Source organism: Macadamia integrifolia, chromosome 4 (assembly GCF_013358625.1).
Source record: "Macadamia integrifolia cultivar HAES 741 chromosome 4, SCU_Mint_v3, whole genome shotgun sequence".
In the NCBI taxonomy this organism is placed as follows: Eukaryota; Viridiplantae; Streptophyta; class Magnoliopsida; order Proteales; family Proteaceae; genus Macadamia; species Macadamia integrifolia.
The window spans coordinates 27,600,447-27,627,980 of NC_056560.1; the positions used below are offsets into that span (position 1 = coordinate 27,600,447).

Consider the following 27,534-nt stretch of genomic DNA (forward strand, 5'->3'; position numbering starts at 1 on the left):
GCTCATTGAAATCTTTACGGCGTGATTAATGCATCAGATTTCCATTACCAGCGTTATCAAAGCGTGATTAATGGCTCAGATTTCTAGTATTGGAATCTTAATGGCTCATTGAAATCTTTACGGCGTGATTAATGGCTCAGATTTCCTATACCACCGTGATCAGAGCGTGATAAATGACTCAGATTTTTAGTATTTGCCATGTGTGGGTGTGGGTCAATGGGAGGGCGTGTAGGATCATCTTCAATGCATGGTGGGCTGGGGTAAGTCACACTATATTATGTCAGTGTTTCCTACACCAGAAAGTGTAGCATTCTTTATCCTCCGCTCCAATAAATAAATAAATCAATTTTATTAACTTTTTTTTTTTTTTTGTCCTTGGGTTGTATCAGTTGATCAGTTTAAGATTTGGGATCAATCTCAATCGACACCGATATGATCCGGGTGATTTCACCGATTCCAATCCAATTTTTGAAACCATAATCCATGTGATAGACAATCAGGTAAGCATTTCAAAGTGAAATATAACGACTCTTCAATTAATTACTTGTCAAATTCAAAGTTGAGTTCAATCATCATCCTCCCATATATGCGAAATGAATTATTAAATTTCTCGAGAAATCCCAAGCATTCTCTTGTTACTTGACAAACTTTGTTTGAATTGAAAATTGACATGTAAATAAGGGACTTTAGAGTGTGAAGTCTACCTTTACACGAAATTAGGCTCCTTTCAATTACCATGTAGCAAATATTTGGGTTAGAACGTCCTATTCAAGTAACGTTTGCCAAATAAAAAGCCTGGAACTTCTAGCCTCATTTGATCTATCATGTGGCAAGCGAATTGAGTGAACTCATGTAACTATCATGTGGCAAGCAAGTTGAGTGAACTCATGTAAGTTCTAAGGTGTGGCATACAGGAGAAGATATGACATTATATGTGAAGGTAAATGATTGAATTTTAACAAGTTAAATATCCAAAGGTCAGATTTATTTATTTAATTTAATTTTTTTTGTGAAAGCTCCCAAAGGTCAGATTCACCACATTACTTCTCCAAATGGAAGAACAAGGGTGCCCTGGTAGGGCCGCCACTGAAGTGGAAATTTCCTCTCTGGTTTTTGCAGGAAGGGGTGGTGGAAGAAACTTCTGAACTTACCTAGAGGTGGCGGTGGGGTGAGAGTTGGAGGGACGGGGGACAAATGCAGGAGAGAGTCTGCGGGAATGGGGTGCCACAGGAACGGGCTGTGGGAGGAAAGAAGAGAAGAGAGCAGGGGAGTTTTGAGTAAACATAGACTCAAAGTTTTAGGGGAGAGATTTTCCACGTTGTGTACCCCTCTTTTATTATGTGCATTTGCTTATTCTGGGTGTTTTGTAAAGGACTTTGATTGATCTGAAACAATGGGTTAATGGAAGAAATTTCTGAGCTTACCTATATGGCTATATCGAGTATGGAATACTAAAAAGAGGGGTACCCAGAATAAGCAAATGCCCATAATAACCCTAAGAAGGTAGCGGACTTGGCAAGGACCTTCGCCTCAGGAAGTGTATGATTTTAAGTTCAACTCCTCTTACCTCCTTGATGCCACTCACATGCAGGTGTTAGTATATGTATTGCAGTTGAAAATTTCACACATTTAACCAGGCTTTCTGAAGGTCTTCAGATAATATAAGTCTCAAACCTGTTAGCTTAGAAATACCCTTGAAATTTTTCTCTTTAGTGTCCTTGTGTGATTTATAATGGTCCAGGCTCCAGAGACAGCTTTTTGAGCAGGGGAAAGGTCATAAAAATCAACAATTTCAACTAAGTAGACAAAGAATACAACTCAGAAGTCCATGATATGAATCTCCAAAATTGTTCAAAGACCAAAGGACGGGCTACCACATCTGATGAGGATGGACTGTGTACAAAACAATACACTAAAAAACCTCAGCATGCATTCCCACTGCCAAAATACAAAACATGTTTCACTTCTTTGGTAATTTTCAGTTCTGCCTGAAGAAGTAATGAAACACTGAGGATCTACCTTTCAAAGCCTATTCAGAAGCAAACCTCGTTGGCATCTGTTTGTTTAACATGTCATGATACAAATCTACTATGTGTAGTATAATTGACTTCATTGGCATCTTCATCATCATCAGAGAAAGGCAATCACCAGAACATTAAGAATTCATTAGTCCTGCGACTGACGCCACCACCCATCTGCTTTTCAAGAGAAAATTCTCTACTCAACTTCATGCCATCACAGCTCTACGATTTCAACATTGAGAAAAGCTTAATCTGTACGAAGTGTATCCACTTGAGGCCTCAATCTTCCAATCATCAAATATGGAGATATAACCATGCAAGCCATAAACAATGAGAACTGCAACAAATATAATAATCAGTGGTTAGAATATAAATGCTACATGCTATACAGATATTGTATGATAAGCCAAAATAGGGTACCCTATACCAGAAGAGGGAGGGTCAGAAAACTCCAAATTGGCCACAAAGCAAAGCACCACCTACAAAAGGAGGGTAAAATTTCAGCAGGGGCTTCTACGGCCTAGGGAATTAGAGCATACAGTGATAAGAAAACAGGGACAGATGGAACAGAAAGTTTGACTTGTCTTACAAGCAATAGGAGAGAAGGCCAAGTACAGCCACAACAGGCGCAGCAGATGGAGTCAACATTTCCAATTTCTCTTCAGATTTCCTGAAACCCCATCCCAGAAGACTTGTATAAAATATGATCCCAATGTTCAAAAAATTACTCGCCAGTCCAAGATATAAAGGCCACCTACAAGAACAACAAAGGCAGTTAAGTTTTGACCATATCAGATAACAATTCATCTCTGTCAAGTAATGGATATATAGATTGGCAGTCCAGGCCTTCACTTTTTAACACGTACATACAGGGATCTTTAACATTTGTGACATATTGCCATGAAGCTAGACTGCTCAATTGTTGGATGGAACTTTGTATTGGCTGACTGAAAGTCAAATTTCACAACTGATGCAGACGCATTCTTCAAGAGGGATTTCAGTGATTTGGTTGTCTACTGCAGCCTACAGGTTGTCTTTTCCCCCATTGGGAGAATCGTATTTATTGTAAGATGGACTACAGTGCAGAATAGTTTTTAGAGAAGGAAGGCAATTCCCCAGTCAGCAGCCTAGCATAACTTGCATAGTTCGAAATTTCTCAAAATATCTTCGTTTTGACTGAAACTGAAACACAACATGACTATCAAAATTGCATGTTGAAATGGACCGAAATTTCTCCGAAATATTTTGGTTTTGACAGAAATCGAAAAGGGGTTCAAATCCAAAATTTCAAACCTAGGTAAGTCATTAAAGAGAACTGTTATAAGAAGTTCAGCTGATATAGTTTATTTCTTTGATGGTTAACTACTCAAATCAAATTATCAGTGATGCAGATACGGCTGCCCTTTCTTGGTAGGACCAGCATGACCGGCTTTGGAAGCCGAGAGCCAAGAAGAACCGGTCCAGCCCAGGGTTTTGGTCCAACAAGGGTTGGAAATAAAATTAGTAGTTTACTTAGTATTTTATTTCATGCTTTTATTTTCCAGACTTGAACGTAGGAGTAGGATTTACTTCTTTGCTTTGGTTTCCTTTTTATAGTTGTTTCCTAGTTTAGGCTAGTTTCCATTTCAGTTAAGTTTCTAATTTCATGTTCCTATTTTCCTATATATTGGTTGTAATCGATTGAAGATTTAGAGAGTGATTTGATTATTGAATGAATGTGTTGAGTGTGATTCTCCGTTTTTCCCCCTCTCTACCCTGATTTCCCCTCCCTTCCCTAAGGGTTCTCCATTAATCAGTTTGAAGTTTTAAATGTCCTAAAAAACTAGTTGCCAAGTGCGTACAATCCTAAAGATAATTAACTTTATCCTTAAAGTAACTACCAGGATTTGTAGTTGCACATTGCTTTCATTAAACTATAGCAGCTGATTTATAATTCTTTTCTCATTTCTATTCTTTTTTCCTCTGATTCGTTTTATTTCTTATAATCCTAAAGATAATTAACTTTGCCCTTAAAAGTAAGTAACTACCACGATATGTAGTTGCACATTGCTCTCATTAAACTATATCTGCTGATTTATAATTCTTTTCTCATTTTTATTCTTTTTTTCTCTTCCTGATTCCTTTATTTCTTATTTCCTATCCTGATTTTACAAAAAATTTACCACTCATTATCCACTTCCAATCTAACAAATGTTATCACTTCCTATATTCTGTCATTATCCACTTCTGATCTGATTATCTTCATACCATCTGGCTCGATGCAGAACTGACCGTTGAGTTGGACTTAGGGTCCTATACAGAAGAAAAGCCCTTTGAGGACTACAACTGTGCAATCAGTTAAGTTTGCTTGGTGGATAGCCCATTGGTATGCCTTGGTAGCTCCTTAATTTTACTGCATCCATAGCCTTTTACAATTCTAGTCAAAGAGCATGAAACTCTGTCCATCTTCAACTCAAAGCAGATCCGACATTTGGGTGTCCTGTGCTGAAGACCAAGTGTCACATTTGCAAGTCCCACTTCAGAATAGATAGAAACCCTAGACTACCAGTCCATGATGACAATGTACCCCTACATTGTATGATGCTGCAAGAAAAATTATGACGTCACCAGATTCAACATTACTCCAGCTATATTTATCATTCATTCCGGAATAGAATTAATTCCTGGTTCTTCTGTTTCTAAGCTATTTAATTCTGCCAGGGTCTGGGGAGGGTCATAATGTACGCAGCCTTACCTCCGCTTCACGGAGAGGCTGTTTCTGACTCTAACCGTAAGTACCAAAAATTAGATGGCTATAGTAGTTTGATAGCTAAGTCAAGTCAGCTAAAATGTAAACTTAGGCTCACATGATCTCTCTTATCCCACCCCCCCCCCCACCCCCACCCCCAAATATAGTGGTGTGTGACTGTGTACCTGTTCGAGGTAGGATGTCTTGTATTCGCATGGGTTTGAGATCTGATTCTGAAGGGCCATTAAAAGCCTGTAGGGTTTAGGGTAATTTGGGTGTAAAGTGGACATGTATATGTTTCGCTGTAAACCCCTGGGTAGTTCCCAATGAGTTTGGCACTTTCCATACTTCGTGGGTGCAAACAACATCAACATATTTGCTCATGATCAAGTTACAACATAAGATCTATGACTATATTATTTTTAGTGTTCGTATTTCGTTCATTCCATCGGTATGCTCCCAGGTACCTGTAATTGTGATCCGTTTGCCAGAACCAAGGGGTCTTTCTGTGGAAACCTCCACAAACAATCGTCATTTTTTATGGTTTTTCTGCTTCTCACAATCCACCCCTACCCTAGCCATAAAACCTTTGAGGTAAAGACCTTTTTTTTTCTATGTAAGCTGCTTGACTCCACTGAAGAGTAAAGTGCAAACAAGAAGTGTTGTAACAGCTATACGATTTATAACAAGGGGTTTTTTTCTCTGTAACTGAGAAGGCGTGAGAAAGAGTCGCTGTAACTCTATTTTTCTTTGTTAGTGAAGCAATTCTCTTCTCACCATGGACGTAGGCAATCTTGGCAAACCAAGTAAATTTTTGTGTTGCATTGTGTGATTGTTTGTTTGCTATTTCCATTCATTTTCGGCATTGTTATAGGTTTCAGTTTCTACAGTACCAATACAAATTCCCCATTTAAATGTGATTGAATTTCAAATTGGTTCTTTTACCTTAATATCTTATTAGAGGGCAATATTCCATCAGTTTCAACACTGTAGAAGATTAGTATACACCATGAAAATTAACTACACCGAAATAGGGGATACAAAGAAAAAAGGGATCATCAAGACAAAATTTACTGTTTACCACACCCTCAACAAGAGGCTTTATGACCAAATATATAATACACATACACAAAACACAGACTAACTAAAAGACATGGGCATATACATAGTTAAACAAATAACAATAGAATATACTTTGAGGAAAAGGATAAAAATTATGCCTTGTTCCAAATTAAGAAAGTATGAATAGCAGTGAAGAGATGTCTTCATCGTAATCTTTATTGCAATCAAATTGAGTAAAAAAAAAAAAGGAAAGGCAGTCTTCCATTATACATGAATTGATGAAAAACAAACATCACTAACTTCATATTATAGAGCACAAATCAAATGAAGAATGAGAAATAGAAAGAACAACAACAGAACACAGATCAAGAAATTGGAATAATGTTCTTACCTCCTAATCCTATCATCCCGCCATAGAAGATATATGAGATTAGAATGTCGATCACCAAAGTAGATAATGAATGCAGCAGAGGCAATCCAAAGAATATTCTCCACAACCTCAGTCCATGTCCTGGCTTTAGGGATTTGAGGAGACGTCTGCTGAAATCTTGAGCAGGCATCGTCCTCTAGGTCATCTCCACTAGAGGCATATCCCTGACTGTGTCTCTGTCTCATTAATCCACCAGCAACTGGTGTCCCACCCGACATTTTCACAAACAATGGAATAGAACTACACAAAGAACACGAATGATGTAATCCGTCACCAACCAAAAAACCACCAAGTATATTTGTGATTACGTTAGAATTTCAAATTCTCACCACTAAATCTCCATCAATATTCCCAATCTCAACCTTATCCTCTACATCTAAGATTCTAAACCCTAGTAAAAGAATCGCCAACAAAAGCCAGCTAAGCTCTCAGAATAAAAGACCAAACAGTATAATCTACCAAAAAAAAAAGGAAAAAGAATCTCTCTGAAAGAAAAAACGAATTCCCAATACCCAACAAATCGCCTTTCACCGTCTCCGGAAGCCCAAATTCCCAATAGTAAAAATTCTCCACCGACCCATCAAGAGGAAAAGATTATCTCAAGGCCAATGAAATCTCTGCAACTCCAAGGTACACAAAAGTTTCGATCTTCTTACAAAACCCATATCACACATTCTTCCGACGACAGCGAATCTGAGATCCAAATCAACTATTTCTCAACGAACCCATCATCAACGGCCGGCGAAACCTCTGCAACCCCAATGCTTCCACCCCTCTAAAACCACCTATCGATTGAGATTTTCTTCTTTACAGGTATGATCATTCCCTATGTATCTTACAAATTCTTTTAAGTTCTCAATTCCATCAAATATTGGAATCAACAGCCTTCACAAAAACCCCCAAACAAAAAAAAAAAAAAAAAAAAATCAAATACAAAAGAACAAGGGAACGACGAAGAAGAAGATGATGATGACAAGGGTTGACTGTTGGGGTCTGCCGGTGAGAATCTGTTATCTTATAGGAAGAGGAGAGGGAGAAGAATCCCTTAAACGAACGGAACGAGTTTGGAAACTGGAAAGATTTGCAGGTAGTTGGCAGGAGGATTCGTTTCGTGTTCCATTAGGCCACATACATAGGAATCTTCCATGCTACTTTGGAACATCAGAGGATATTTAGTCCTAATCCATATTTAATATATATTACGATTATATTATATCTCCACTCTTAACAGGATTACTGGATTGTGTGACACGGAGATAACAACCCATTTTAGCTTACTTGTCTTGGGGTTTAAGTTTGACAAGTAACGGTGCAGTAAAGAGGTTATCTTACGCTTAACTGTCTTGGATCCTCTGCCACCCCCTTTGCATGGCTGTCCATCTTCTCAAAGAATCTTAAAACATATGAGAAGAGAGAGAGAGAGATTTAGGGGTATTTGGTTTGGTAAATCTTTGGGATGACATTCATTAGAATGATAATTCTTAATTTTTGGAGTTTGTAAGATCAAACACCAAGAAACACAAATAATAAAGAGACAATAGATCGGTACGACACAGAGATTTAACGAGGTTTATACACCAGGGTGGTGTGCTATGTCCTCGGGCGAAAAAGAAGATGATTTACTATGCAGAAGAAAAATTACACCCTAACAGCGCTAAGGAAAAACTCGCTCTGAAACCCTAGCTCGAAAAACCCCCAAAATGCAATGACTTTCTCAACAAGCAACAATACATTATATATACTCTAAATCGCTAGTCGACCCATCGGGTTTCGGTTGATCCGGTGAACCATACCCCCGCACCCCCATACGAGATCAATGATGGGCTCCGGGCTTGGGCCTATCGGCCCAACCCCTCTGCTTCCATCATAGATCTCAGAAAAATTTTCATTCTAGTCGCCACCAAAATATGTTGGATAGGGTCAATCTTCAAAACGAGTCAAGAATTCGAGACAAACTTAACAGAGTAGTTTGGTTCCACTAGGATGACCCTCATAAGTGAGCATCCTACTTCCCATGAATGACCATATTACAAAGGATGTGTTCAAAATCTGAGTTTACCTTAACACTTAAACTCAGATTTGAACAACCTTTTTACCACCTAGCATAAAAGGAGAAAGCGGAAAGACGTTCTCTAAGGAAGCCAATATCTCAACCGTGAGAAACATGTACTAGCCTTAAGGCAACCAAATGATTTTTCAGAAAGAAACATAATTCAAAAGAATGTCTATCAAAAGATTGACATTCATATCCGATACATACACCATTTGATTTCCCAAATCCCAATAGGCCTTAGTTTTTCTTTTTGGGTAGAAACAATGGGCCTCAGTTATGGACAATGGTTTGTCATAGATCTGTAAAAAAAAATTAAAAAAAAAAAAATCTGTAAAATTGTTAAGCTCTAATGCTCCACTGGACCACTAACTATTTTTTATCCTGATTTGGAGTCATTATGGTTCAAAAATGTTGAACTTAAATATTTCTACCAAAAAAAAAAAAAGATGAGTATTCCTCATATTCTATTTGTGGCATAGTGATTCATTAATAGAGTAGCATTGCAAGTGCCATTCTAGGTATGGTTTTTGTTTCGGTTGATATGGGTGTTAATACAGATTTATTGTATAGTTCAAAAACAAAGTTTTTTGTCTGGAAGCAGTCGTTGTGCAATAGACATAAGGGGTGCGAAATAACCACCATGCCCATCCTAGATACGTGCACTCTTGCGTTTGGGACAGAAAACACTTGTCCAAGAAAATGGTGTGTTTTTCTATCTTGAATAGCCTATCCATATCGATATTAGTATCAAACTCAACTTAGAGAAAAAAATGTATCAAATGGTAAAAAACCTTATTGTGTAGAATTTCTAGGGTTTTAAAGATGCTACTCTACAAAGTTTCAAAAGGGTATGGATGTCAATATATGAGCAGAATTGTGAACTGCTCTGAAACTGATCCATTCCCCTTACTAAATGGGATGTTCTGGGTGTTGACTTTTAGACCGATGTTAAATGGGATGAAATGGTTCTTTAGGGTTTTCCAATGGGTCTGGAACCAAAAGACCAATAACGAACCGACTGGAATAGTAATTACAAAGAAAAACTAAAGGTTATGTGTAGATTTTGAGACCAGAATCGGTGAGGAACAGTATAGATTACTCAGAACCAACCCAGTAGTCAAACCTTTGAGCTTTATTTGAAAGAACAACCATCTAAAGAGTAATCTTGTTGCATTACAACTAATAGACGTGGTGTCACATTTAAAAAAAATTTGAGGTCAGCACGTTTTAGATTGCTTCTTCTCTGGCTTTTCTTCCTGTAATCAAGGGTCCACTTTTCTTAAAATACTCTTTTTTTTAACAAAGATTGTTAGGGACTTGGGCTCCTCAGAAATAATAGATTTGCCAGTTAAAACTAAGAGGTAGAGACCAGTCTGCTTGCAAACCAAGTAGATAAACTCAACATCACAATCTGTTCTGTTAAGTTTGTCTCAAATTCTTGATCCGTTTTGAAGATTGATCCGATCCGACATATTTTGGTGGTGACCCGAATGGAAAATTTTCTGAGATCTGTGATGGAAACAGAGGGATTGGGCCGAGAGGCCCAAGCCCCGAGCCCATCACTGATCTCGTATGGGGGTGCGGGGGTATGGTTCAACCGGATCGACCGCGACCCGATGGGTCGACCCACATATTTGGAGTATATATAATATACTGTTGCTTGTTGAGAAAATCATTGTATTCTAGAGTTTTTCACGTAGCTAGGGTTTCAGGACGAGTTTTTCCTTACCGCTGCTAGGGTGTAATCTCTCATCTGCATAGTGAATCATCTTCTTCTTCGCCCGAGGATGTAGCACACCACCCTGGTGTGTGAACCTCGTTAAATTTCTGTGTCGTACGGATCTGTTGTCTCTTTATTATTCGTGTTTCTTGGTGTTTGATCTAACATGTTCAACCAAAGCAGTCAAGCCTCCAAGACTGGTGAAGAGAAGTGTAACCAAAACAAAGAAAGGAAAATAAGATTTTTTTTTTCTTTAGAATAACAGCAGTAGACAAACTTTCCTGATTACAAGAAAATCACTCTTTAGGAAGGAAAAAAAATCTTGCCCTTCTTCCCCTGCTCCCGTACCTCATTCCTTGAAGAATCAATGGTTCCCACCACTATTACACAAGGTCAAAAAAGCCATTAATGTAGAATACAATGCTTCCAAAGATAAGTGCCCTAAGTATCTCCTATTTTCAGATCCACCCATGGAGAAATCCATCTGAAGCTTGCTCTCTTCCATCATCCCATCCTCCATAACCAACCACCATGAGATGCCCCCATGTGTATCTTCAGGATCCACATGTGGCAGTAGGCCCAAGATCTCACCTTGATCCAGCTCAAAAGACAAGCATAGAAAATCTCGGCTCGCCTTCATTCCCACCATAAGAGCTTCCTCATGAAGCCAACGAATAACTTGACTTGCAACCTGTCACAAAAGCCCATTACTGAAAACTTAGAATCAGAATGTTTACTGCATAGGAAATTAAAATTTGTGTCAGCATGCAACAAACAGCATGGGTTATTTTCTTTGACTGAATTCCAAAGCTATCCAAATGGTTCTGTGCAAGTGCGCAAGCATCAAATGCAGGCTGACAAGAATAATGGTAGGGTTACAGAAAGACTACTGATTCGGGCTATTATTGGATGCACTACAATGTATCTCGTCTATACCTCCCAAACAAGCAAATGACAATACTTCTAGGCTTAGAAAAGAAATTCAAGAACATTGACTGTCAAGTTTTTCCTCTTTTTTCCATTTCAAGGGAAATTATACATCCCCCTTCTCTCTACAAATTAGTTAACAGCTGGACCACAACCTAAATACTTCAGCAGACAACAGAATCCTATTTATATGAAAGATAGAATAAATTTTAAAAATTCACCATCAGAGTATCAAATAGGAAGAGACATACTTGCTGCAGGAGGACCACAGGAAGATCTGGCAAATTGAATCCATAACTGTTCATTGAGCAGAGATTCTCAGAACTGCCCTTAAACAAGCCAACAACATTTGGTGCACCCTCCCCTTCTACACTGATCCGGTCATCATTCACCACGACCTTAGTCTGAAACTGTGACCTGACAACATTCTTCGTGCTTTGAACATCTGAAGGTCTGGTTCGACGGCCAGCATGAAGAATGGACTGAGGAACCTTCATAGACAGTGACCATGAAGAAGTCCGAGAATGCCAAGTAGGATGAGATAACAAATGGAGATAAGGCACCCTACTGGCCTGCATGTATGGGGACAAAATTAGTTAGGAGACTATGAAGATTATCTCTCCTTTTTAATTAATAAAAACAATAAAACTTGGTGATACCAGAATTTCTAGCTCTGCCAGAACTTTGTTTGAAAAGATTCTATGAGCCAAAGTCATACAAAAATGACCCAGAAGACCAAATCCATCTGCTGCCAAAGGCTGACCAGATCCTTGAGTTCTAGCAGTAGATGGGCGTCTATCCTTTGCTCTCACAAAAACATTTTCATGGAGAATCTGTTGCAGATAAATTTCATAACTGATTGGATTATGGAATCTCTGCTTCCATTTCAAGGAATCCTGCTTGTTTCCAGCTGCCTTCACCCCCTCAAGTGAGTCGGAAGATAAGACTGCAGTTTCCATATTATCGGCAATTGCATTCTCTGCTGTTTGATCTGCATCTTGCCCAGAAGGCACAAGTGAAATAAAAACTGAGGCACCTTGACCTATGCCCAACTGTAGATAGTTTTCTCTTATACCAGTCACATTAACTCCAGAAGTTGGGTTAAAAGCTTCACGATTCACCAAATCAAACACCTGGAGGGAGATCATCCGTCAATCAGTCAAAATACAGCTTGGACAGGCATGGAAAGGAGGAAGAACCACTGAACCTTACCTGCTCATCAAAGATTGCTTGATGAACTTCACGAAGAACCGAATGAGTTTCTTTAACACTTTCATCGACGTCTTCATCACTCATAATCTCTTTCTTTGCTTCTCTCAAAGGATTCTCACCTGAGTCATAGATTTTGATTTTATTGGGTTTCTTCGGTTTGTAACCTGAATGGCCACCAAGAAACCCAAAATTCATAGAATGACAACACTTTGGAGGGAAGTGTATAGCCAGCATTCCAGCTGAGTCATGATCAACACGTACTGTGGATATATTAGATGGACGAACTATAGCCGTTGGATCCGATAATGAATTATCAAACAAGTCAATTGTGAAGCCTTCGCTGCCTGCTGTGGGAATTGCCAAGCGCTGTCGTTTAACTTTCCAGTTCTGCTGCAATCTATCAGCTTCTTAGAAAGTAAGGCATATAAGGGAAGTTTTCGAAGACAAATTGTTGCATGAAAAGCAAAGAAGAAGTGCTAGCATGTTAGGCAATAAAACCCTCGGAACAGTTTATATGCCTAAAATTGGCAAGTCACACAACCAAAGCATTACCAAGGTTTAAAGGATCTCAGCTGCTCAGCATGTGCACACATAGTAAGTTTGGGTACAGCAAAAAAAATATGTACGGGCAGGTATTAAACGGACCTAGACTTCAATAATAATTTAAAAAATTCAGCATAAGAAAGCAAATGGCAATAATACAGCAAGTGTCTAAGTTTGGGAGTAAAAATACGCACATATATTTACTTTTGGAACAGGCATGCAAAATCATTCAACAAACAGAATAAGAGTATGTAGATGAGAAGAGGCTAGTTCACGGATTAAGGGGTAAGAAAAACTCTTAAGATAAGAGGAATCCAGAGGCCCAACCAATCTGAACCATCGTTGTCAAGGCGTCGCCTAGGCGACGACTAGGCGTCCAGGTGGTTTGCCTGGGGCCTAGGCGACAGTCGCCTTATTGCACTGCATGCCACCTTGTGTTTTGGCACTTACTTATGCCAAATATCATTTAAGTAAATGCTTTGTTATTTCATTTACTTAAGATATTATTCATAAATAACCAAATACCCCCTATTTGAATCCAATAAAAATAGTTTAAAAAACAAACTCCAAAAGGATAAAAAGTCAACCCCCCAGTCCAAGAAGAAAAACTGGATTTTGGTTATAGGGGCGATTTTCAATTTTTAAATGCCGGAGTTTTTCTCAATTATGAAAATTTTATAAATTCTATCGTGTTAAAACATTGCTAAAAACCAAAAGTCCGGTAAAATAATTTTTTGTTTTGATATCCATAAAATTATTTTCATTCAGGCGATTTTAATAGCATTCGCGCACTTAAAAATAAGTTTGACCGGAGCATAAATTTGTCATTATAACTCAGATTTAAGTAATCTTAGACTTGTTGGAAAGCTGGTTTTATATTATAACTGAGACAAAAAGTCTCATGTAAAAATAATATCATTTGACCAGTCAAACTTATTATAGAACCAGAGCATTTCTCTAAATTTTGATTTTTTTATAACTTAATATGACTTAATGTTAATTTTTTATGATTTAATATGACTAAATGTTGATTTTTAATGACTTGATGTTGCTTAATCTTGATTTTTTATGATACAAGGTATATATAGCTTACTAAATAATGTTAGAAAATAGGGAAAATAAAAAAAAAACAATTGGTCGCCTTGTTCGCCTCAAGGCGTGCGCCTTCTCGCCTAATTGCTTAGACAACCCTCCACCGCCTTGGTTCGCCTTGTCGCCGTGACAACTATGATCTGAACCACTCCAATCATTTTTCTTGATCGTAACTGTCAGATTAGCATCTTCATCCATATATAAATTAGATTTCAGAACTGATGTCTATTATTAGGCTAGTGAGTGCTTGGGAGGTCCCCGACCCATCAATACCATGTGATGTGATCATCAAGAAAAAAATCCATGGGATGTGCTGACTGTCCAATGAGTTTTGATGGCAATAAAAGACCAAAAGAAAATATCAATTCAATGAACCCCAACTCCCATCAAAAGCCGAGCCACCCTCTCAGATTTGTAAAATGTAGAAAATTGGAAAGTCGGGGGTTCCTGGTTTCTTATGAAACTGTGGGCTTCTTGTTCTCACATTGTTGCAAATGCAAAGCCAAGGCTGAGAAATTACTGCTATGGCTCTACCCAAATGCCATTACGATGGCATGATCAACCAAATCGGTGGAGGAGGCAGTGCAGTGAGAAGGGCTAAGAAACCAAATGCCCAGCTGAAGACGGAATAGGTGGCAAAGGATGGTGGTTAGGGATATGGTGAGGAGGTACAGAGCCACCAAGAATGCTTCAAACAAGGAAGAAGTAAAATTTCTTGTATCCAATCTGAATAAGGTCCAGAGAAGAAGATAATGATGGTCAGAGCAAGGGAATCGGAAAGTTGGAAAGTAACCAGATAAAAACAGAAGATTCACCATTATAGAGAAGCTGGGTGTTTTTGTTACACGCAAGCGCGCATGCCTCACCCTCTCAAGTCGAGCTCCATCCTTCGGGTGACGAGGTGCTATGTGGCTGATATGTTTGGCAGGGAGTTTTGTAATTTTGTAGGTGGTTATCTATGTATGGTGTTAGTTACCTATATAGGGGAGTAGTTATCTATGTATGGGAGTGCGGAAGTAGTGGGATTCCATGGGAGACTAGGGATTGGGACTAGTGGATGTGTTAAGTGGGTTAGTTATATTAACTATGTTGTATTTACTTAAACAAATAAAGATAATATGGAGAGGGAGTCTTTTAGTCGAAATACTCTACTTGTGTAGAGGCAGAGTTTCCTGGGTAAGACTCACCCTATTTTCTCTCAAATTCTATCACTCTCGCTCCAGCTCACCTTCATTACAGCCTATTCACAATAGGTAAAAAGGAAACCGTGTACATTCTAGACTGGTATCAGAGCAAAGGAATGGACAAGCGCATAGACCGGCTTGAAGATGAAGTTAGTTTGCTCAATGAAGGGCAGAAGCAGATCTTATCCAAACTCGATGGGCAACAACACCTCTTGACCAAGCTGTCCGAATTCTTTGAGAAGAAAAGGTCAACCAGCAACCATGCAATCGATCCTGAGGTAAGTGAAAATTCTAGATCTACTTCGCAATATCCTGATGCAATCCGAGCTTCCCACCAAAACCCACCTTTGCGCACGTCAACCCACAACATTCCTTTGCATCAAAATTGGTCAAGCAGGATTTTTCCCATTGTAACAATGTAACCACAAAGAATACACGAAAAACTGGACCTGCAGGGTTGAACAATTTTTCCAATTTCATCAAGCACCCGATGAAGAAAATGTGGCACTGGCATCCTTTCATCTCAACGGAGATGCCTAGTTGTACAAGCAAGATGAGGTTGATATAATGTGGCAAGGATTTTGTGAGGGAATCTGATGCAAATTAATCACCAAAATAGACTTGTTTTATTAGAAATAAACCTAGGGTTGGGTTCCATAGATGTTGAGCCCTTGATCCCATGTGTTTTGAGTGTAGTATATCACTTTTTATGGACCTAAACTAGGGTTTCTAAGGTTGCATACGGGATTCACTGATTTGTTTCCTTTTTCATTAGTTTCCTTTTTAGATGGGGATATTTAGTTTCTAATTTTCAGTCATTTTTAGTTTCTAATTTCAGTTGTTTACATTTCCAGTGTTTAGTAACTACATGTCAGTAGTTTTAGTAACTCAGTTTTTAGTAACTTCAGAGTTTCTATTATTTGTAAACACTCCCCCATCATTATAGATAAAGAAAAGGGGTCTCACTTTGAGCCCATGATTTATACAAACAAAAAACTGTTGTCACTGCCATGTCTCTGCTGAGATTGCTTTGTGTTTGATCAAAGTGCTGAGTTTGGTGCTTGATCCAAGTGACTCCTTGCGGCGTGAAGTCCAGGAGGCTTTTCTTCAAGCTTTCTTATTATCTTTCAAGTTGGTATTCAAGTTGTTTCAAGGTTGTACTGCTGCCATCGAATCAGGTATTTATACTATTGATTCCCTGCCCAGAATTCCTGAAAACAGAGCCAATCGGCACTTTCTGTTGGTACTAGTTCCAGCCATCGGCTGGTTCCCAAACTTTGGTTGATTGTTCCCCTGTACCCCCTTAAGGATCGATCCAAGGTAGGCCTGATTCTGCCCAGCCATTAGTGATATATCACAAATCACCATATTCTTGTCTTTTAGTGACCTGTCATGACCAGAACTGAACTCGATGGGTTTATTTCAGTCTCTGTCAGTTGTTGAGCCTCTGCTGCATATTAATCTGTTGATCTGAATTATTTGAAGCCTTATTCCATCACTGGCTTGCTTTATTATGATTATCCTTGTTTTGTCCTAATCGATACTGGCTGTTGAGATCAATAGCCTGCTGATTTGTTACTGCTCTGTTGGACTTATTGCTGGTGTGTATTGGGTACTTGTTTGTTCTTTTGACTAAAAGTTCCTGCAGTTTGGGTCTAGTTTGAGTTTTCAAATCTAGTCCTACATTAGAATCCATGCTCGGTTTGGCCCTACATGATTCCAAGACTTCTTCGGTGAGTTAGCGAAACTCCAACAGATGGGATTGATTTGGGACTACTAGGCTAAGTTTGAAAAAATCTTAGCCTCCTGCTCACGCAATTAACAGGTGAGCTGCTTCATCAGCGGTTTGAAAGATGACATCAAGGCAGATGTTCTTGCAGACCAATAGGGTTTTAAAACGCATAATTGGCGACTGAAGCGGTCAACGCCGATTCCTATCTGAATTAGATCAGAATCGGTTTGAATCGGTCTGAAATAGCCCTAGAAACAGCATATTCGATGAATATTTCAACGATTCTGGTGATTTTATCCAGGAATGGGCCATATCAACTCATTGACAATTGAGATCAGTGACCACTGATTCCGATCTGATTCAGGTGATTCCTAGTCTGATTCACCAATTCTTGAAACCTTGATGACCTATGATAGTGAGAGACTGACCAAGGCCATAGGTGAGAGGCCTTCGTCATATCCCCCTCCTTCCTTCCCCTTTCTCTTCTATCCTGCTTCTTATTAGCTTCTATATTGTTAAACCTGCAACAAGTTTCCAGCAGTGTGGTATTAAGCCGTCCATCCTCTGTTGTTGCTGCCATTTGTTAATTGAACGGCACTCAATTGTTCCAACCACAGCAGCTGGTGACTGAAGACTTCTCCATCCCTGTGGCACAGCTAGTTTGGTCTCCTACTGCAGTCAACTTCAAGTCCACACAACTCCATTCTCACCAGCAGTTTCATCTCAAACTTTGAGGATGCAAGACCTTCATTGATCCGCTCCTTCGATATAGTCTAGTTTCTATTTTATACCTCTCTTCCATCTTCTTAATTTTCCAGCAGATGCAACAAGCCTTGCATGGGAGATTTAGAGGTGATTTGAACCTCAGTTTTGCAGGTCTTAATACATACTTGAACCCGTCTTTCCTACTGTCATTATCTCAGACATTGATTACCTTGTTTTGTCCAAGTTTTAATGCAATACAGCAACTGCGGTTCTCATTTTTTCCTGTTCTAGATTCTGGTTTGGCCATGTAGTTTCTGCAATTCCAGCCATCGGATGTGGCCCACTTTTTTGACCAGATGTTCTCTGTAAGCACCTCTTTGACAGAATTGGGAGGACATCTGACCTTTGGTTTAGAAGTTATCATTGTTTCTATTTAGTTTCTATTTTCCGCCCTTATAGTTACTAAATTTATTCATCATCAGATTTGACTGATCCAACCGTCAGATCAAACTGATCTATGGAGTATGCATTCTATAGGTTCTAAGCACCGTTCTATCTAATATTCAGCCCCAATCCAAGTGTGTTGGATGTTCAGTTATTGATTCAACTTCATTCTGGTCTGTTTCTATTTAACTTTTAGTCACTGTGATTCTATTCCTGTGGATGTTTATTGTTCTTTAAATCTTATTTGATCAGAATGGAATCCATATGGCACCAGTTCATGTGTAATAGATATACATCAAGAATCTAAGATGATGCCTGAAAGCAAGAAAAAACAAAACTAACAAGCAAAATATATTGGCCCTGATACAAGAGATGAAAAGACATGTCCAACACTGAATTTTTTTTTGGTAGGAGTCCAACACTGATTTTTGGAACACCTATTTTGTAACCTAATGACAAGGTGTTAAGTTCAACAGGGTTATAACTTAAAAGACTCACTCACCTGATAAGAGCACCATAAAATCTTGCTTCCCTAGCAACTTGCTGCTCCAAAGCATTGGCAGACTGCTTAAAGTATCTCCCAAGATGCTACAGATATAAAATAACAAGAAGAGCCGAGAGGTAATAAGTAGCTAAACACAATGCATTTCATTAAGCCAAGGAAAAAATTTATTGGAAAAACCATTAAATTGTAACTGGGAAAGTCAATTTCCAGTCAAGGCCATGTCATGAATTCTAACATATTAACTATTACAAACTACAAAATAAATAAAAAATCTTCTCCAATCTACAGTCAATGTTATAAAAACTGACTGGACCTAGAACTGCTGTGGCCAGGCAGTGAGTGGTCTCGCATCACAGTCCAAAATTTTCAGATTGTGACAGTACATTTAAGGAAAAATTACACATTAATCAATGGGCATGCTAACAGTATCTTCGTTGTTTTAACAACTTGACAGCCTCTGTCCAAGCTGTATTGTCCCTACTTTCTGAAGAAAATTTAAGTTTTTCAACTGAGTGATTCAACCATTTATTGATGGTCAGTCCAGTTCAAATAAAATCAAAATCAGTAAATCCATTGTTAGTTCAACAAATCTTGACCTAGGTCTAGTCCTGGGGATGGTGCAGGATGGTCTGACAAAATGCAGTTTGAGTGGTCTAAATTTCCTGCTTCAGTCTATAAGACATTGGAATGAACAATAGCTATTCACTACAACAGGAATCACAAATGTCAGCTAAGAACATGCACACCTGAGTTTATCAGGCCTAATGAGACAATTACATTTTTTTTTTCCCTTTGATACAAAGAAAAAATGAATCTCATAGTTAACGACTATACACATCTGGATGGAGCACAAACTATTCTCCAACTGATTTTCAGTTACAGATCTTTTAACCATTTTCAAAGCTTTACTATGCCGAGTGCCATTACCATTACGCCTTCATGCTGAAACTTTCTCAATGAACTAAGAGTGATGTGGAAAACCTTTCACAAGATTTGAGCACTAAGTGAGCTTCCATTTGGCAGATAAAAGTGCCATCAAGCTAAGCTTAGCAGGGTGGTGGAAGGCCAGTTAAGGAAAGGAAGAAATCTGAGAAGGACCTCTGATTTGCAGGGGGAAAGAGTCACACGCTCACAACTCTTGGCAACAACCAACAAAACACTCACATTCTCTATTCAAATCTCTCTTCTAACATCGGGTACATGCAATTATATAAAGAAAAACAAACAAGACACCTAATTAGACCCTAAGACTAACTTGCAATCCAACTCTTATCTCATGTTCACATGAATCAAAGACATAAAGACTAACTAAACTACTTCCAACCCTTATTGGAACAAAAATCCTGGTTGGACCAGTTCAATCTGGGTTCAGCTTTCCAAGGCTGGTCATGCTGATCCAACCAATCAAGTGCTATTGCATCAATTTTCCTCCTCTGAAAAGAACTCGACTCCGTTGAGTTTGGAGGACTAAGGAGGCCATCTGAGTCAACACACTATAAGAGGAACAATCCCACAAACTTTTTTAGCTTAATATCGGAGAGATCTTTAGCGTGAAGAAACTCCATTGCTTTGTTGTCGTGCTTGAAGTAGTAGGTATTCACATACCTACAATAACGATATACCTTTTTATCAAATAGCCACAGTCAACCAAGAAGAATATGATACACTTTCAGAGGGAGGACGTCACATTGTATTGTATCCATGAATCCACCAATAGAGTAGGTGAGCAAACACCAATCGATAATCTCAAGATTAGTGTTGTTCACCCACAGAACTTTGTAGAGAGTTGGATGTGGCTTTGTCTACAATCCCAACTTACAAACATCTTCAAAGATGGCATTAGTACAACTAACTCCATCGATCACCATGCTACATAATTGGTCATTGCTCTTCACGCGGGCTTTGAATATACTATTCCGATGCCAACCTTCATCCTTAGTGACCTTCTGAGTGGTCAAAACAAGGCGAAGAACATAACAGGGGTGTCGCTCCATATCACTGTCATTGTCGTTGACTTCACCCAGCTCACGTTCCGCCTTCAAATAAACCGTCTCAAAACCTAAGTGCTCTTATGGAACATATGATATAAAAGAATCCTTATCAATGTAAGCTACCAAATGGTTGGGACACTATATACTAATATGTTTGTACCCATGGTTTTAAGTATCTCCGATACCGATACGATACCCTCCGATACGTATCTTAAATTTAGTCGGTCGATACGATACACACCGATACGATACATTGAATTTTTTAAATCATTTCGTATCGATATATATACTACAATACATACCGATATGCATCAATACACCACTAATACACATCGATACGATACGACATGCCTCGATACGACTCTATGAAAAATATAAAATTGAGGTAAAATGTACGTTTCGGTATGTATTGGTACGTATCGGTGAGTATCGGTATGTATCGATCGGTATACGTATCGGTATGTATCGATGGTACGTATCGGTATATATCAACACGTATCGGTGAGTATCGATATATATATATATATATTGGTACGTATCGGTGAGTATCGATACGTATCGGTGCTACGGTCATATAATGGCCAATATGGGTAATTTTTCAGAAAAAAAAAAAAAACGATTTTTTGAAGGGTTTTTGTTCCAAAATTGCTGTCAACCATATTTATCTCTAACTAAAGTAGAAATCAAGATTGGGAACAAGAATTTTACATTTATGGGACAACTACAGACCTTGAATTCTTAATACGATACCCTTAATTTAGTGTTTATGCATAATACATGTTATCAATAGCTTTTTTTAACAAATTCTTTATGCAAAAGTGTTTAAAAAAATGTTTTCTATCCATTTATGTGTGTATCTTTAGCGTATCTTAGTGTATCTCCGATACGATACGATACCCTCCGATACGTATCTTAATTTTGACCCACCGATACGACGACCGATACCGATACTTTAATCCTTGTTTATACCCCTTGCATGTAAAACACTAAATGACAACCTTTAGCATCACAGGAGGTCTATTGGAACCACGTCGAGGTGGAGAATATGGTCGATTAGGTCATGAAGATGTCGTAGATGAACCAGTAGTATGTGGTTTGTTGAATGACCTTTCCTGGGGAGAAGACTGTTGTTGACCGGAACTCTCACCCCTAGGAAAAGTATTTATAAAATTCCTTCGAGTGTATGGATGTTTCAAACTTTCTTCTACTTGATATGCCCACTTGTAAAACATCCACTATTGTAGGCAGTCGACTGGATACTACTGCAATACTGATCTAAGGGTGCAAACCATTGTAGAACTATGCCACCAATACCTCTTCATCCCACTTCAAATCAAATCAAGTGGGTAATAATAAAACTCGGCGACGTACTCCTCAACTATCATGCTTTCTAGTTTCAACTGTGCAAACTTGATGTGCATACACTGCTTGTAGTTGGTAGGCAAGGATCCCCGGTTCATGGCTTCGATAATCTCATCCCAAGTATTGACTAAACTAATTGCTCGAGCCCAATTCTATTGTTGGTGCTTGATCCACCAGACTCGAGTCGTGCCTTTCAGCTTAGCCTTTGCAAATAAGATCTTTCAGGCCTCAATCAACCTGTACCATCTGAAAAGATCTCCAAATGAGCTCAATCAAGGTATCATTCTAGGTTGTTATCCCTATAAAAATCGAAGACGTCTACCTTCACTACTCTTTTAGCTACATAATCATAAAATTTACCAACTCCATATGGTGGTGGTGGTGGTGGTGTACCACGAGGTGGATTCTGTGGGATGGAGTTGGAAGAATCCCAATATTGCATGGGACTCTTTTCTTTATCAAAAAGTCATCAGTCAATTAATAGAAGCTTGCATGGAGGTCATCACAATATGGATGGAACTGACATCTCTGGTGAGGGTATCGACACGTTCAGTGAGGGTGTCAATTTTTGTATCAGTTTCACCTTTATTGGAGTTGAGTTGTTGGAGAATCTCACTATTGGCGACCAAGGTTAAGATATAAATAGAATCTCCAAATTGATGGCAATCCCGGGGTTTGAAAACTCTATTAGGGTTCACTTGGGCCCACTCGGATAAGAGAATACTCAAATCAAAGAGTTAATGGTAAACCTTGGAAATAAAGTGAAGTTTATAACAATAATGGGACAATCGTAAATAAACTAAAAGTCAAAATAAATAAGCTGGCAGTACCGTGATTACGGGAAGTCCAACTATAAAACACAAGAGGAGTGTCAAGTATAAGTGAGAAAAAATGATAGACTAGAATAAGGGGAAAAAAGAGGGTAAATCTGGAGAAGAAGGAAAAGGCTTTAATGAGTGTGGTGCCTCCCGCTTGGGAAAGCAGCTTAGACTTCCACCCCTGAATCCTGTTGTCAAGACGGTCAACGAGAACTTATTGTGGGGTGAGAAGTTGGGCTGTCTTCGACCTCTAAGGGGGGAAAAACAATGGCGGATAAGCTGGACAGCATTCGAGATTGACTAGGACTCCAACTCCAGATTCTTGTACACTGGAGAGCAGGGATTTGACGGGAACCAAATACGCTCAAGTCCATTTCCCAACTCTGAAACTCTTCTCTCCTTTTTTCATTGGTGGAAAAATAACAACTCTTCATGAAGAAATCCTTCGTTGGAGGTTTTATGAAATTTGGGATAATGTTCCAAATTCACGGATCTATCAACTCCAATTAACAAAGGAGTGATTCACCATATTCAAATCAAAGAAAATCTTTTGACAAAAAATCTGGCGGAAGAAGGAGAAGTAGGCCCCTATTTCAGTGTAGAACCCATGACAAAGGTCACCTTCAACTTTGATCTTCTAGAGCTCCAGTCACCCAGGGTACGATGGTTTATGCTTCTAGTTTGAAGATGAATAGAGACAAAAAAGAGTAAGTGGACGAATCTCTTGAGGTTTGAAAAGTTCACTCATAGCAGGAAAATAACATAACAGAATATCCGTATGAGATGCGGAAGAATAAGAGAAGAAATAAAGTCCAAATGAGAGAAGTGGGATGAACCTAAAAAGAGGACGAATAACCAGAAGAAGAAGACGAGAGGAAAATTTGGCTCCGATACCAAATTAGTGGAGGGCCAGTTAGAGAAGGGAAGATATCTGAGAATGAACTTAGATTTGCAGGGAGAAAGAGTCACGCGCTCACAGCTCTTGGCAGCAACCAACAAAACAATTTCACTCTCTATTCAAATCTCTCTTCTAATGTTGGGTACATGCAATTAATTATATAACGAAAAACAAACAAGACTCCTAACTAGCTCTAAGACTAACTTGCAATCTAACTCTTATCTCATATTCCCATGTATCCAACTTAAAACATAAATAGAAGACACAAAGACTAACTAAACTACTTCCAACCCTCATTGAACCAAAGAGACAGGTTGGACCGATTCCTTCTGGGTTTGCGTTTCCAAAACCGGTCATGCTGGTCCAACCAATCAAGTGCTAGTGCATCACTGTGTGGTTCACAAACAAAACCAATAAAAGATTTTATTGAGGGTTGTTTGTTTAGAGGGGAGTTGGAGGTGGGAATGTTGTCAGTATGGAACCCACATGTTAGTGGGGTGAAAAGCAAGGGAAGTAAAAGTGAGGTAAAGTTAATCTTTCCCACCCTAGGAGCATTTGGTTGCTCTAGAAAAGATAAATTATCCCATAACTTTCCCATTCTCCCATTCTTATATTCGTTTGGTTGAAGGAAAGAGATGGAGAGAAGGAAAGAGTTGCCGGAGCACACAGTCGACATCGTCTTCTTCTTCGATCTCACGGTCGTCACTCGAAACCCAAACAAGAAGCTCATTTTCATTTACGACCCAACCGATGTGACCATGAGCTCCAGCGACATCGATGTCAGCAATGAAATTTTTCTAGTGTTTACCCACGAAACCAAAACACAGCCGTTTTGAAGGGGACGGTGTCAAGTATCGGTGAAAATCTGGACTTGTTGGCATCGTCATTGAAGTCGGATCTGAATAAGGGTGGTTACGAAGGTGAAGGTGAAGATGGGAGGTCTAAAGACAAGTAAGGTTATGATCAGGGTTACATGCAAGGGGCTGAAAACAAATGTTCCAAAATGGTCAGAGAACATGCTTGTAGCAACTGATATTATTCCTGAAGCACTCTCTGCTGTAATGCATTGATCTGTGGCCGTCATGACCTCCATTGGAAGGGCATCTTCTTCGGCAGCCTTCGTTTATGCTAGAAATTTGTTGAAATATGGAAATGTAACAATGGCAAGTTGGCAGCGGTAAGTGGCAGCGGCAGGGGTGGCCCGTAGTTCATAAAGGCAATGCTTGGTCATCTTCAACCGTTTTCCCACAAGTTTTCGATCAAAGTCCCACCAAATTGGTAGGACTTTGGGAGGGGTTGGGGTGGGAGAAATACAGTGCCACATAAGCCGACAAGCAAAAAGTGATGTTCAATGGCTGTCAACCCAAAATCCCACCCCCAAAAACCAAACAGTCTCAAATCACATTGGGGTGGAATAGTTCGTGCAACTATCCCACCCTAGCAAATCCCCTCTAAACAAATGGGCCCTAAGAGAACCAAGAGCAAGGAAATGGTTGGCAATCAGCACTTCAACGGTTGAAGCCTATGCATATATCAACAAAGGCTTACAGAGACAACAGAAAGCAATTAACTTCATACACAAAGAAACAACAAAAGGACTTCAATGGCATACTCAAACGTTGAATCAAACTAGGCCTACCAATCTTTTCTTAGCTACAACAAAGGGGGTTGGCAGATTCATGTTCCATGAAAAAAAAATGTTCAAACTGAATGCAAGAACCCTAATCATTCTAAGGAGATTTGAGAGCCTGAAGACATACTCTTTCATCTCACAAGTGGAAGTGGAACGGACTTGGCCACAAAGTGTCTTAATTTTGACACTAGACACTAATTGTAGCATGTAACATCTCATTCTATAGATAATATGCCACAAGATGTAGCTACATGCAGAAAGAAGATTTATCTTCTAATTAGTATCATACATTTATACTCAAACAATTAGAGTATTGACAAAGTGAAGAGAAAACCTCAAATTATATTTTTTTTGTCATCTTTTAGGTTATAAGGTAAAGGAGAGGGTCCACATCTCGTTGTTTTTTTTCCTTTCCCTTTCCTTTTTGATAAGTACATTCCCTTAATTTTTTATGATAGACTAAGTCTAAAATAGAGATATTTAAGTCCAGTAGCAGGAAGCTTCATTAGAATCTAAATAACCATCCACAGCTAGAGAGAGATCCTACCACGCAATGCACAGCAAACACTAAATTTTTATGCAATCGACTGATATGATCTTGTTATTAACATAAGGGTCTATTTTTCATGCCTTTCAAGGAGTATGTGATAATAAGTTGACAAGAAATTTTACAAGACAATCAAATGTCATATTAATACAAAGTTCTCATATATTAGTCTCCAACTTTCAATTGTTTAAGAAATTTTGAACGCACCTGAAATTCTGCTTAAGATTTTAAAGCGTATTTCTAACCTTCAATATATTAAACACAACAAAAAGAATTAGAAAAGTATGCCACTATTAATATGCAAGGGAAGTGCACCCGGAAGCATTGTAGTTTAGTTGCCGCAGATACAGCAAGGTCAGACAGAATTTCATTTGGCAACTGCTTAGGCCTGGTCATGCCAGCCACAGTAACTGCATCATTAGCTTCCACCTACGAAAAAATGTCAAATGATAAATTATAAAAAACATCACAATTTTACATGCTTACAGAAGTATTTATCTATATAAATATTGTGAAATATTTGACAATTCGAAACTCAATTCAGACACTGAACTTTCTTCAGAACTCCAATTTCCAACATTTTAAAACTTAAAGTAGAACTTAAAACCTAAATCAATTAAAAAAAAAGTCCGGGGGGATCTAGCCTGAAACTCTACATTCTCCCAGAGAAAATGCTAATTCATTTCCCATCAGTTAACTACGGAACCGTACTCCCTAGAGAACTTTCCTTTATCTCCAGTAAATTTGAAACATGAAATCTTCGAATTCATGAGAAATTCTAATGCAAACCGAGATTAAACAAATGAATAGCAATCAAATAAACAAATCGGCCATACCGTGTTTATGAGATCAATAATGACAGAGAGCTCTTGATGAGCCAACTTCAAATTGTCCACCAAGCTCTGCCATGGCCACGGAGTCGAAGCGTCCTTGGAAGTCTTCTGCTTCTTGGAGTCTTTCTCTACTGCCCAAGCAAAGTCGATACGCCGAATCAAGGAAACCCACTTCTCGTCGTGATCTACATCACTGCAACGAAGAACAGAAATCAAAATTACGCGGAAAACAACGAAACAAGAAAGAATCAATGCGAGAACAAAAACAGGGAAGAAGAGTCATACGGAGGAAATCTTTCCAGTCCATTCTCTTCAATAGCGTCAAGTCGTTTGATTGGGAGCTTATCGAGCGAGATCTCCATGTCTCCTTCCATCTCTTCGCTTTCTTCAGAGATTTAGAATTCGCGAGCAGCGAGCTGGGAACTTGGGAGCTCGAACACTGAAGCAGGACGAGAGCCCGACATAAGAGTTGGAATTCGTAGTGCAAATTCCAGAACCCCTAAGTCATTTCAAAAGACAAATTTACCCATGATATTCTCAAGATTAATTGGATAGGGACAGAGGAATCTTCAGAATAATGGAAAACGATATGGGTAAAATAGGAAATAGATTGGGACAACCCCTCACTTAGTGCCATTGCCTGTTCACTTATCTTCTTCTTGTCCTCCGCCATGGCTAAGGACCAAGGTTCTTGGGAGAGAAACCGAAGATGGAAGATTGAAAATTCATTTTTGTTATGAATAGAAAAATTGAGATGTAAATTGTAAAAATGATTTTATTAATCTTGATGTTCATTATACAAAATTAGTTGGATAGTTAAAGGAATGATTTGAAAATAGGGTTCATTTTATGATTTCAATATTAATTATCTTCTTGATAATTAGTTATCCATTGATTTTAATATTAGTTATCTTTGTTTTACAATGATAAATCATGATTTCATTATAAATTTAAAGTATTTTGATCCACGGGACATATTAGCATGCTGGAGAGGATCCACGGGGCATGGGCTTTGAACTCCGTGTAAGCTCTTAGTAGTTTGATGGCCTTCGTTACTGCCAGTTTCACTTCCTATTGTGAATAGGCATCGTGGA

The 27,534-nt window shown here is 38.8% G+C and overlaps 2 protein-coding genes across 2 annotated transcripts; both read right to left on the reverse strand.

Annotated features, from left to right (window-relative positions):
• Positions 1 to 1,772: 1,772 nt before the first annotated feature.
• LOC122075704 lies at positions 1,773 to 7,412 on the reverse strand. Its single transcript, XM_042640841.1, has 4 exons — positions 6,203 to 7,412; positions 2,611 to 2,775; positions 2,449 to 2,500; positions 1,773 to 2,358 (listed from the first exon to the last, which is right to left on the reverse strand). The coding sequence occupies exons 1-4, from the start codon at positions 6,457 to 6,459 to the stop codon at positions 2,269 to 2,271; spliced, it is 564 nt and encodes a 187-aa protein (XP_042496775.1). The 5' UTR covers positions 6,460 to 7,412; the 3' UTR covers positions 1,773 to 2,268.
• Positions 7,413 to 10,240: 2,828 nt separating this feature from the next.
• LOC122076652 (mediator of RNA polymerase II transcription subunit 17) lies at positions 10,241 to 26,922 on the reverse strand. The gene is made up of 8 exons (XM_042642064.1): positions 26,726 to 26,922; positions 26,444 to 26,633; positions 25,923 to 26,036; positions 18,356 to 18,441; positions 12,154 to 12,550; positions 11,601 to 12,074; positions 11,193 to 11,513; positions 10,241 to 10,705 (listed from the first exon to the last, which is right to left on the reverse strand). The coding sequence occupies exons 1-8, from the start codon at positions 26,812 to 26,814 to the stop codon at positions 10,379 to 10,381; spliced, it is 1,998 nt and encodes a 665-aa protein (XP_042497998.1). The 5' UTR covers positions 26,815 to 26,922; the 3' UTR covers positions 10,241 to 10,378.
• Between the last annotated feature and the right edge of the window lie 612 nt (positions 26,923 to 27,534).